Here is a 12,864-nt window from a genome sequence, read left to right as displayed (position 1 = left end):
AAGTGCTTATCTCAATTATAAAGATTGGAGTGAAGTGTAGAAAGTATGTAGAGAATTTCTTGCTGTTTTTGAGCTCTTTTTGTTCTTAAAAGCCTTGGATCTATTCTTAGCTATTGGGGAGGGTTTTTATACTTGAAAAACCAACTCTGATGGATTTTTGACAATTTCTGATCGTTGGAAAACAGTTTGGAGAAGTTCTAACCGTTAATCTGTCTTTTAGTATTCAAATTCAAATCTTCAAGTAGAATGTTCTTAGTTAATTAAGTCATCTCTGTCTCTAAACCAAGTTTCTGGCAGTAAACTCTTAGTCGACTAACTATGCTTCTTAGTCAATTAAGTCATCTCTATCTCTAAATCGAGTTTGTGGCAATAAGCTCTTAGTTGACTAACAATGCTTCTTAGTCGATTAAGTCGTCTCTATTTATGAACCGACCATCTTCATTCTTGCGTTTTAGTTGACTAACTCCCTTCTTTATCCAACTAAGAGGCTTCTATTTTGTGGCTCAATTTTAGCTCCTCATTCTTATGAGATTTGGTATTTTCTTTTTGATGATTAATTTATTATTGGCATATATTTTTGATCTTGCACACTCAAGTAGCATAGTTAGACATAAATGAGTGAAAATATTTTATTATTATCAAAAACTAATGGAGTCAACAAGCAAAAGCATAAGCAAACAGACAACAAAAGACATCCAAAGTGCTAGTTAAAAGTCAAAGCTCCACAGCACAAAAGCCAAAAAACTAATGGGTTTAGCATTCTTACCTCAAGTATGTCTCTAAAAAAGCTTCTCTATTAGAAGTTAAGAACTGAGAATGTTGGAAAACCAGCACAACTAGCACCATTAAATTGGAAGAAAAGGCTTTTAGGGTTAAGGCTTTTGCTTGTGTTTTTTTAAGAATATTACTGAAATAATCAAATAGAAAGAAGAAGAATAGAAGAAACAATGAAATAATTAGTGAAATTAGTGAGAAGGCAAAATGGGGAAAGATGAAGAACTGAAGAACAGAAGAGAGGTTGAAAGGGGGATCCGTTATACGTGAGGTAAAAAAAATGAAAATGAAAATAAAGCAAAAGAAAAAGTTAAGGTTTGTGCATTATTACATTATTATCTTTACGAAATTCAACAACCCTTTTAAAATAATTGTTTAAAATTATTTAAGTAAGGATAAAATAGTATTTGACTATTAATTTTAATGAGTTGATAAACGTGTCACGTATACACGTTTAAGCACAATAACACAATTAACATGATTAATTACATGTTTATAATGGGTTGAAAACAAAGGAATGTGATCTCTTAAAGTTTAACTCCTCCCTAATTCCAAGTATTATTTATGAAACTGAGAATAATTTACTTTGTACAATTTCTACGTTGCAAGAAGTCAATGAGGTAGTGTTCGGAATTGACAAAAATGGCGTAGCAAGACCAAATGGTTATAAATCCTTATTTTATCAACATTGCTGGGATATTATTTCGATTGATTTATTGGAGGCAATTGTTGATTTCTTTTCAGGGGTGGCAATGCCAAGGGGAGTAACGTCCACTACTATTGTGCTACTTCCTAAGAAAATAGATGCAATGCAATGGAGTGATTTTCAACTAATCAGTCTATGCATTATATTGAATAAAACAATTATTAAAATCCTAGCTAACCGTCTGGCTAAAATTCTTTCTTCTATCATCACTGAAAATCAAAGTGGTTTGGTAAGTGGCAAACTTATCAGTGATAATATTCTTTTGGCTTAGGAATTAATTGGGAAGCTTGATAAGAAAATTTGTGGAGGTAATGTTGCTCTAAAATTGGACATGATGAAAGTTTATGATAGATTAAATTGGGAATTCTTATATCTCATGATGAGGCAATTTGGTTTTAATAACCATTGGATTAACATGATTCAACGATGCATATCTAATTATTGGTTCTCTCTTTTAATAAATGGTACTTCAGTGGGATATTTTAAGTTTGAAAGAGGGTTGAGGCAGGGTGATTCTATTTCTCTACTTTTATTTACCTTAGCTACAGAAAATTTATCGAGGAGTTTAAATTCTCTATATGCTCAGTATCCATCCCTACATTATCATACTGGCAGCCAAGTCACGATAAGCCATTTAGCTTTTGTAGATGATGTGCTAATTTTTGCTAATGGTAATCGTTGAGCTTTGTAGAAAATTCTTCAATTCTTGTAGGAATATGAACATGTTTCAGGGTAACGAATTAACTGACAGAAGAGTTGTTTTATCACCCATAATAATGCCCTCAGTAGTAGAAAGCAAATCATTGTGAATGTTATTGGTTTCGTTCACAAAGCCCTTCCAATTGCATACTTGGGAGCCTCATTGAATAAAGGTCTGACAAAGGTAATTTTATTTGCTTCTCTAGTGGATAAAATAAGAGACAAACTTTTAGGTTGGGAAAATAAAATTTTATCCTCGGGTGACCTCATTACCTTGTTACAGAGTGTTCTTTTTTCGATGTCAATTTATCTCCTTCAAGTACTCAAGCCTTCAATATGTGTTATTGAGAAAATTGAGAAGTTGTTTAATAATTTTCTATGGGGTGGTTCTATAGAGAGTAAATGAATTTAGTGGTCATCATGGTCTAAAATTGTAATACCTTGTCCGAAAGGAGGATTAGAAATTTGAAGCTTAAGTGATGTCTTTGATGCCTTTACTATTAACCTATGGTGGCGATTTTGGACATGTAACAACCTCTGGACAAAGTTTATGCACTCCAAGGATTGTGTTAGTTAGTTACCATTGCATATCTAATCGACATTACATGATTCTCAAGTTTGGAAGCAAATGGTTGGAAAATGACAAAATTTGGAGCAGAATATTATATGGCAGATCGGTAAAGGTGAAGTTTTTATTTTGGCATGATTGTTGGATGGGTGAATCTCCCTTGGTAAATTCTTTCCATTTCTTTAATAATTCCATGACTAAAGTTTGTTAATTTTATAAGAATGATACTTGAGATGTGGAAGAGGTAAAAATAGTGTTACTAGAAAATGTTTTTCATGATATTGTACGCATTCTTATTGACCCTTTTAGTGATGATATTACATATTGGGTTCCTATATCCAATGGTGACTTTTCTACTAAAAGTGCATGGGAACTAATACATCAACAATAACCAACAAATTCTCTCCATGAGTTCTTATGGTATAGAAGCATTCCACTTACAATATCATTTTTTTCTTGTGGAGAATGCTTAATAATTAGATTTAGGTGGAACTCAGAATTAAGTCAAAAGGTAATCATCTAGCTTCCAAATGTCTTGGCTACAATTCAAAGGAATCATTACTACATGTCCTGTGGGAGTGTCCAATCGCTAAGTAGGTGTGGATTTTCTTTGCAAAATTCTTTCAAATCTATATTATTTCTCCCCAGAATATTAGTCAAGTTATATGGGCATGGGCATATTCAGGAAACTACTCTAAACCTGGTCATGTACACATTTATTACCATTGTTTATCTGTTAATTTTTAGGGATTGAACACAATGATGCCAAACATAGAGGCCTTGGTACGTATCACAATAGGGTTGTGTGGCATATCATGAAATTATTGACACAACTTTATCAAGGTAACCTTTTACATAAACGACAGTGAAAAGGTGAAACCCAGATAACACAAAAATGCAACTTTAATTTCCCTCATGTACATCCAATGCCACCTCAAATTATTAACTAGTTGAAACCACTGATAGGTGAAGTTAAGTTAAATGTTGATGGTAGCTTTAAAGACAATTCCCATTATACCACAAAAGGGGGGGTTCTTATGAAATCATATAGGTACGCTAACTTTTGGTTTTTTAGAGAACCTTGGAGCTGCTTACTCATTAAAAGCAGAACTATTAGCCTTATATAGGAGATTGCTATTATGCTACAAATATCATTTTTCAAATGTATGGATAGAGATGGATGCGATGGTTGTAATTCAGATGATAAAGGAAACACAAAGGATCTCATGATACTCATTAGCTCCTTGCATCTATACGAAAATGTTTGCATTCTATTTAATTTCGTATTTCTCATATTCATTGAGAAGGGAATCGGGCAGTTTACTATATATCTAATAGAGGTTACTCTCATCAAGGTCTCCAAGTATTTTTTTAAGAACGAGGTGATTTACAGGATATTCTTAAATTAGATAGATTGAATTTACCTTATGTTCGTTTTAAATAAATGTAAAAGAGTAGTACTCATAATTTATTTTATTTTCATAGATTCATGTAATAAAGCAATATTGCTTTCCATATGCACTCATGATAATTAAGCATGGAAAGTAATATCTTTACTTAAGAATGCTTTCTTTCCTTACTCATATAACTTTGGAGGTATGGTTTATGTTTCCCTCCCTTATGTTTGGTTTTATTTTATTTATTAATAAAATTTTAATAGGGTAGCTGGGCCCTGTGAGAACTTCCAACCTAAAAAAAAAACACATGGTTAATTAAACGTGTTTAAACACATTTTAAATGTATTACTCGTGTCAATACAGTTAAGACACGACATTTTTGTGTCTTAACCATGTCAACATGATTAAAACATGAAACACAATAAGGCTAAACCCAAACCTATTTAACCCTATGTCTTTTCGCGTAGTGTTATTGTGTCGTGTCCAAAATTGTCAAGTTTAGACATAATATTTAAAAAAGTTCCTAAATTATTTAAGCAAAATTCAATTAAGTCCTTATACTTTAATTTTATTAAGTTCAATCAAGCTCTTATACTTTTATTTTGAGTCAAATAAGTCCTTATATTTTTATTTTGAGTTAAATAAATCTTTAGGACTAATGGTTGACTTAGTCAAAATATCATTTGTTATTCTCTATTACATGAGACTGATGTGTTACTAACATGGCACTAATATGATATGTTGACATGTTATAAAGCATGATGATATGACATGTTGATATGATGTGATGACATGATCATCTAAAATTTTTGACCATCTACATCAGTATTACGTCAAGACCACATGGATATAAAATGATAGTAAATAATTTGATTAATGACAATTAGCCAACCATTAGTTATAAGAGTTTATTTAAGTCAAAATAAAAATATAGGGATTTGATTGAATGCAATAAAAGAATAAGAACTTATTTAAATTTTTAAAAATAGTTCAAGAGTTTTTTTGAGTATTATGCCCAAAAAAATTAAGGAGACAATAAACTTATCATAAAATAAATAGTAAAACAATAAACTTATTGTACGGGAAAATTATGCTTAACTTTCCTTAAGTACATAAATGTGTGTAAAGGTGAAAATAAAATTAATGAGATACAAGAGAATGAGAAATGCCCAGGGCAATTGTCTTGCTATGCGTTAGAGCTAGTACTGCGCAGCTATCTACAAAACAAGTGCCTCACTATCCATGTTATTTTGTTGATAAAAGTCCTATTTCTCTTGAGAAGCTAAAGTAGAAGTAGAAGCAATAAGTTTATGGTTTATGGGGAAGGAGGCGGACAGGGAGTCCTTTCGCTGGCATTGGCAATGGATCCACTATTATCTTCTCATCAGGTAACAGCTTTTCCCAATTAAACCTTTTCATCACATTGTGCATGAAAACAAGTATCTCAAGACGGGCATACTCTTTTCCGGGACACATTCTTGGCCCTCCTCCAAATGGAACAAATGTATAAGGCGCTGGTCCATTCCCTTCAAATCTTGTAGGATCAAACTTTTCTGGCTCTGGAAAGCACTCCACGTTTTTGTGTGTTGAATTGACATTCCAGTGCAACTGAAAACCATTGAAAATCAGCAAATGAAATTTGTTGTCAATAAACAATAGATAAATAACATGGAATTGTAGTTAGATTTAAAATGAAGCAACCTTCCAGCCCTTAGGAATGGAGAAACCAGAAAATGTGAAGTCAGTGATGGCCTCTCTGAAAGCACCCTGAAGTGGAGGAGCAAGTCTCATCACTTCACACGCAACATTCCAGGAATATTTCATCTTTTGAATGTCTTCCCAGTTTAGCAACTCCCCTGGTTCTTTTGATCTTGCAATCTCCATTTGTTCTGCCACATAGAAGAAAACATAAATAACTATAGATACAAGTTTCAAGTGAGTTTTAATGTATTTCTCCATAGTCCACAGTTTTCTGTTGCTAGTTTTGCTAATTCGGAAAGAAAAAAACTATTAATTAAAAGATTGAATTTGATCGATAATTATGTATCAATAATACTTGACCTAAAGGATAATGTTTTTTTTAATATACATACACGGACACACTAGTTGAAATGACAGCAATTTAGATAGGATACCACTAATTTTGAAATACTCGAATTCAAACACAATGAAAATTTATCTAATCATAGTCGAGTCTGATTAAAAATCAACACTTAATACTTGAACCTGATTTTTAATACTCATAAAAAACTCAAACCCAAAACAAAAATAAATTTAAAATTAATTTCTATGTATATTATTAATAAAAATTAAATTAATAAATTAAAATTAACTCATAAATTAAAGTTTAAAATTATATTCAAAATAATTAATGAATTTTAGTAAGTATTAACTATAAGTAATTTATAAATAAGAAAATATATAAAATTAAAAATTATATTTATAATCGAGTTCATGAGTGAGTTCTCTGTGACTAGTAGTTGAGCTCTATCCAAACTCATGACTATAGTTTTACTATTCAAATCTTATTGGAACGTGACTATAAGATGTTCTAATGTTAAGCCATTTATAACATATATAAACATATTATAAATCATAACCCTAACTCCCTAAGCTGCCTTCGCTCTAGCATGTAGGATAAAAAACTAAGGTTCATGCCTAAAAATTGGGTTTGGGGCTATTAAGATACATAAAAAAATTTTAATTAATTTAATTATTAACCGAATTAATCAATCTAATCTGATTCATTGATTAATCGATTAAAACTTTATTTTTGATTAATTCAGTTAACTTTCACAATACATTCGATTAATTCAGTTAAAAAAAGTTTATAATCAAATTAACAGTATATGATTCCTACTGTCATTGCAAATTATAAAGCCTTCTGAAGGAAAACTTGCCCAAACCGATTATTACTTTTCTTTCCCTCTCTCGTCCCTCTCATTCCTTAAGTAGTCTAGCAACACAATTTGCTTGTTTTTTACTTCCAAAAGCACCCATAAACCATGAGCTTAAAAGATAAAATTTCGGAACTGGAAAATTTCCATATCCAAACAAAAATTAATTGCATTTGCCCGACTCTAGTTTTATTTTAGTTGGTTAAGCAATCGTGCCTGCCATTTATTTATACTACATGAATGAAGATTAAATGATTCTCGTGGCAAGGAAGCAAATTTGTTCTTTAGCTAAAAATGCACACTTACATGCTACAAAGCAAGCCAATATATGGAAAGAGTAACAGATAACAACAGGGCTATTTCTTTGCAATGTGGATAAATAAATTATGCCATGGTGACGATCTGCAGTACATATACGTTAAAAATTGGTGCTTAACGTCTTAGGATCTCACACATTTAAAGGAAGAAAATGAAGAAAAGATAGTCATCTTATTTTCCCGTGGTTAAAACCCTTAATTCATGCCAATTGCTTTAAATTTCTGGATTCAGCTCATTTGGGTTTGGATTAGCCGTTTGTTTCTTGAGAAAATCAGTTTCTATATAGAACAAAATTTGTTTCAGCAAAATAAAACCAACATTTTCTAAACAATATGAGGGTTTAGGAAATTACCTTTGTAAACCTCATTGTAGATGTCAGGAAGCTCAGCAAGATATTTGATAATGAAAGTAATGGCAGCACTAGCAGTGTCGTGTCCACCAATCAACAGACCAAGAATCCTGTCAGCTATGTTCAATTCATTCAAGTACTGCCCATTTTCATCTGTCGCAAGCAACATATGAGACAAAATATCTTGATTGGGGGCTGCTTTATTCTCCGCAAGATCAATCTTCCTTTGCTTAATGATTGCCATCAATTCCTTCCTGATCAATTCTGAAGCATTTATAGCACGACGGAAAGGTGTCCCTGGTAAGTTTATGGGGACAGAAATTATTCCGGAAGCCAAGGCATTGAAAGGATCGGCAAATTTGGAAACATGCTCTGGGTCCTCTATGCTTAAAAATACTTTGCAAGCAACCCAAAAGGTATATCTCTTTGCAAGTGGAAACACTGTAATTTCTTGCTTGCCTTCCCAACTCGCTTCAAAGTGCCTTTGCGCAATGTTGTCCATCATACCTATGTATCTTTGCAAGGCCTCTGGTTTAAGAAAATTAGGTAGCATTTTCCTCATCTTCTTTGATTCTTCTTTCGAACTTGTTTGTGTAGAAGAAGGGAAAATCTTGTTTACAGAATCTGGCCACCAGGCAGTGACAAGCTTGTTTTCATTGGAGAATAAGAATTTATTGCCAGCTGCTCCGCAAACAACGGCCATAGATTCTCCTAGTATTGAAGTTTTGAAGACTTGTGAAGAGTATTTTGCCATTCTATCATTTAAGAACTTCTCAGGATAACCTTTTCGACCCGTTAAGAGGTATTCAAGGCTTTCACCGATCAATGGCAAGCCCATCCTGCCTGGTGGAAGGTTAGGGTGAGAAGCATTAGGATTTTTGGAGTATAAGAGGACTCCAAGGGAAATGGCTGCAAAGAAGATTGTACAGAAAAGTAAGATAATGGGATCCATATTTGTTGATCGAATTGATTTCTTTCAGGTAGCTGCAGTTCTGGTTGCAGAACGCATTGATCAGACAGGAGTTTATATAAGGAAAGCAAAGTGCCAATTCTTCACTACAGAGCATCTGATAGGATCTCTTGGCCCATGAAAATGGTATAACTTAATGAGTTTGACCTTAGATAAATTATAAACATTATACCTTTTTTTGTTGTTTTGTTTTGCAGGCGGAATAATCTATGATTCCGAAAAAGAACTACTTTATGGAACAGACGGAAAAGAGAATAAATAATGGCTAATGGGTCAGTTTAATGAAGAAAGATGCCACTTAAAGGAATTAATAAAGATGTTAAGGTATATAATCCCGCCTTGGTTTAGTCTTGTGTTTTTAATATATACTGCTAGAAACAGTATGATTAGAGCATCAACGTAACGGAATAAAAAAATTGAAATAAAATAAAAATCATACTTCTTACTTTTGGATCATCTTGGTTGTTTAATACAAAGTTAAGCACCACATAAAATTAAAAAAGGTTTTACCTTTCTAAGTGATATGGTAATCAAATGGATTTCTTTTGGTGACAAAACGTGAACACCTTTTGTGTGAAAGAATCCCAGCTACTCAATCGCTTGGCCTCCAATGTTGCACACACGATTACAGTGGATCATTCTCAAGCAGAAAGCTTTATGCCACGGGTTTGTGCTAGCAAGTGGACAACGATTTGTCCTTTTTTCGTTTTGATTTCCAGCAAAGAATCAAAGGAGAAGTTTTTCAAAAAAATTAAAAAAAATAAACTTCTCAAGAGTGGCAGCACTCAAGAGAAAAATTCTTTTTTTTTTGTTTCCTTCTCCTTAAAAAAAAGACTAGCTATATTGTGATATTTATATCTAGGTTTAACTTATTAAAATTTGCAAAATAAGTCTTTAATATTATAACAATTATAATATTTAACCAATACATAATTAAACTCTTTTAATTAGGTCCTTATTAGTTAAAACTAGAATTTGATTTAAGTCTAACTTAAATCATCACACTCTCAATTTAATATAAATTGCAACCTTTGTGTGTGACCCATTAGGTTCCTAACATGTTGGTAATGGAATTAAATTATAATATTATTAATTAATTAATTTAAATGAATCATATTCAATTTTAAATTAATTAATTCAATTCCATAGACCATAATTGGCATCTAGCAACGCATCATGGCCACCCAATTGTTAGGAGAGTCAAAGGATTCTTTGACAACTTTTTAGTGTACAATTTTTTAGTGTAATTCATTCCCTCATCATATATCCTGGAGATGATAAGAGTTTGGTGTAGTGTCTACTCGTATTGACCTCCATATTTGTTCTTGCAGTTAAATCATTAGCTTTATAGAGACTTATTAAACTCATTTCATAATCTCTTAATCACCTTAGCCAAGGATTTGATTAAGCTAATGTCAACCAAGAACTAATGAGATCTTTCCCCTTGAATCACTTAGGGTGATGATTCCTATCTTGACCACTCATTTGCTTTCATAGGCTTCATACTATACCCAAAAACATTTTGCTTTGGCATCCTTGGTTAGGCACTCGTAGGGATGAAATTAAAGCATAGTACTCCACATACAAGACAACCTTGTGCCTCAAGTCTAGGGAGTAGTTACACAACTGACACATGAGAAGTATTGCATAGACACTTAAGTGAGGTACCAAATGCACTTCTTATGGCGGGTCATGTTTAGCGAACTCACTCTCCCATGGCAAGCACCCACATACTAGTTCCAAATATTTCTATATTTCAACCTATGAGAGCGATTGCTTATTTCATAAGTAAGGAACATAACATGCGTCGATCTTTGAGCATTATTGATGCCTTGTGTTAATAATACAATTATCAGGAACTTTTAAGAACAATGCCTTGATGCATAAGGATCTCATAATTGTATCCCAATACAATTCCCTTGCAAGGCATATATAGTTCCATGGGCTTTATCTAGATAAGTACAAAAATTAATTAAATCATAAACTTATGGTTAAAGAACTATCTCAATGTTATTATGAATAACAAAATGTCATACATAAATTTCTCAAAATTGCAATTCCCATACCACCACAGATTGGCTAGTAAGGCTTATTCTAACATATACACATATATATATATATATGTGTGTGTGTGTGTGTGTGTGTGTGTGTGTGTATGTATACACACACACACACACACCCACACACACACATATATACATACACATACATACAGGGGCAGAAGGTAATATAATTTTGGAGGGTCGTGTGTCACAGTTCACTGAATTGTGACACGCACAACCTTCAAGACTAGTTGGGATAACAGCACAAATAGGTGTCACACACCTCATAGGGCCAGAAATCAATGCTGAGCTAACATTGATTGGGGGCCCATTGACAACCAATGGGTTGCAGACACACCATGCCACCTAGTCTCGTAGGATTGTGGGCCCCATGCAAGGAAGATTGTACAAGGAGCCCAACGTCAAGAGGACTTCTCAAACAAGGTAGTTTGTTTACGATGGAATTCTTGTGTATAATCATCTATGTATTTTAACTGCACTAGGACTTTAAGCTAGTGAGTGTTGTAATAGCTTATTTTATTTAAAACTCTTGTTATCTACTTTAGTCATTCTAGACGACTTGAAATAAAGTTACTTTAGGATTAGGGAAACCCTATTATAAATAGGACCCTAGGGCTTTAGGAAAAGGCATAAAGTCAATTGCTCCAATAGTCTAGAATTCAAGAAATTTAAGTTATTTGCTTAGAACTTAGTTATTTGTTTCTCTTGGGAATAATATAATTATTTTTCCCTAAAGTCTTTTCTTCAAGGTTATTTAGTTATATTCACTTTCACATCTTTGTGCAATATTCTGAGTTAAGGTTTTCTATCCCCAAGTCTTAAGCGTTGCACAGATATTGGCTAAAGTTCCAAGCCCATGACAAGTGGTATTAATGCAACACTTTCCAAAGGTAGGTACTATAGTTAGAAACCCATTGTGTTTTGACGTTCCTTATCAGAGCAATGCTTTCCAAAGCTAGATAAGGATGACATTCTCGTTATCCTAGGGAAATCTCACTTATGCTGAAACCCTAAGAATTTTACAATATTCAGAAGCCTTAGATTTCAGTTAAGTGACTGTAGGGTAATTTTGCCTAAACCTTGAAGGCCTAGGGTAAGTAGAAAATTTTTTTGAATCGAGGTCATTGAGATTTAGGTAAGAAAAAAGAAGAATGAAGATAAAGGAACCATCAATTGGTGACCTAACCACATCACGCTTGAATGTCTTAGTTCAAGATAGTGTCAAGCTACATATCCTGAGCACGCATGTGCTGTGAAGCGTTACGAGTTTGAGGACTTATTGCAAACATTGGATAATTGCGTATCTTGCCTTGAGATGATTATCAACCACGAGGTATAGAGCAACTTCGAATACATCGAGGACAGAATCAATCAACTAGAGTCCAATAGCGATGAGCTTCCCATAGAATGGCATAATACAGTGAGTAATCTTATTTGCCATGATGTGGGGCTAGATGAATTGATGACAGTGATGCAAAAACAACAATGGCAATTGAAAAAGTTGTCAGAGGTCTCCAACAAAAGGTTGCGCATGTAGTTGACAAGTACCAAGAAGCCACACTTGTGACTTCCATACTAGGCAATTTAACCAACAAAGCTTTGGCACTGGATTGACGATCCCAATGTCAAAATTAAACCCCTTGTGTCTTATGTGTGCCATAAACGGAAACACCGTGCACATGGGAGCCATACACTTGGATGTTGAAAGGCAATCGTGAGCTAGACATCTACATCGCGAAACATGCTTCGACTTGGAGGTGTTTCATAAATAGCCAATGGCGGGTTGCCTCCATGACATCCATAACTATCGTGGGGAACTCGTTGAAGATTTGTGGTATAGGGAAGCCACTAGGAAACGAAAGTGTTGAGTAGATCAAGTAGGGGAGAATGTCATGGTCTGTAGAATTATGACACACATAGCCTACAAGATTAGTCAGGATAATAGCACATATAGGCGTCGCACACTTCTCGAGGCCAGAAATTGACTCGGGGCCAACATCGATTTGGGGCCCATCGACAAACAATAGGCTATAGACACACCACATCACCTAGTCTCGTATGACCGTGGGTCGTGCGTAAGGAAGATTGCACAAGGAACCCAACTTCAAGAGGACTGTTCAAAT

The 12,864-nt window shown here is 33.7% G+C and overlaps 1 protein-coding gene across 1 annotated transcript; it reads right to left on the bottom strand.

Moving 5' to 3' along the window:
* Window positions 1–5,270: 5,270 nt before the first annotated feature.
* Window positions 5,271–8,660, bottom strand: LOC18595548 (beta-amyrin 28-monooxygenase-like). The gene is made up of 3 exons (XM_007023556.3): window positions 7,712–8,660; window positions 5,846–6,033; window positions 5,271–5,752 (listed from the first exon to the last, which is right to left on the bottom strand). Exons 1-3 carry the CDS (start codon window positions 8,658–8,660, stop codon window positions 5,453–5,455), a joined length of 1,437 nt encoding a protein of 478 aa, XP_007023618.1. The 3' UTR covers window positions 5,271–5,452.
* Between the last annotated feature and the right edge of the window lie 4,204 nt (window positions 8,661–12,864).

The sequence above is a fragment of the Theobroma cacao genome, chromosome 6, assembly GCF_053813885.1.
Source record: "Theobroma cacao isolate CCN51 chromosome 6, ASM5381388v1, whole genome shotgun sequence".
Lineage (NCBI taxonomy): Eukaryota > Viridiplantae > Streptophyta > Magnoliopsida > Malvales > Malvaceae > Theobroma > Theobroma cacao.
The sequence above is the reverse complement of the archived record's forward strand: the minus strand, read 5'-3'. Positions and strand labels throughout refer to the sequence as shown.

Excerpts from the sequence above, each read along its gene's own strand:
- LOC18595548 (XM_007023556.3), bottom strand. The coding sequence starts at position 8,660 with ATGGATCCCATTATCTTACTTTTCTGTACAATCTTCTTTGCAGCCATT. Across the intron at positions 6,034-7,711 it reads CTACAATGAGGTTTACAAAG|AACAAATGGAGATTGCAAGA; the intron begins GTAATTTCCTAA and ends TCTATGTGGCAG. Across the intron at positions 5,753-5,845 it reads CCATTCCTAAGGGCTGGAAG|TTGCACTGGAATGTCAATTC; the intron begins GTTGCTTCATTT and ends AATGGTTTTCAG.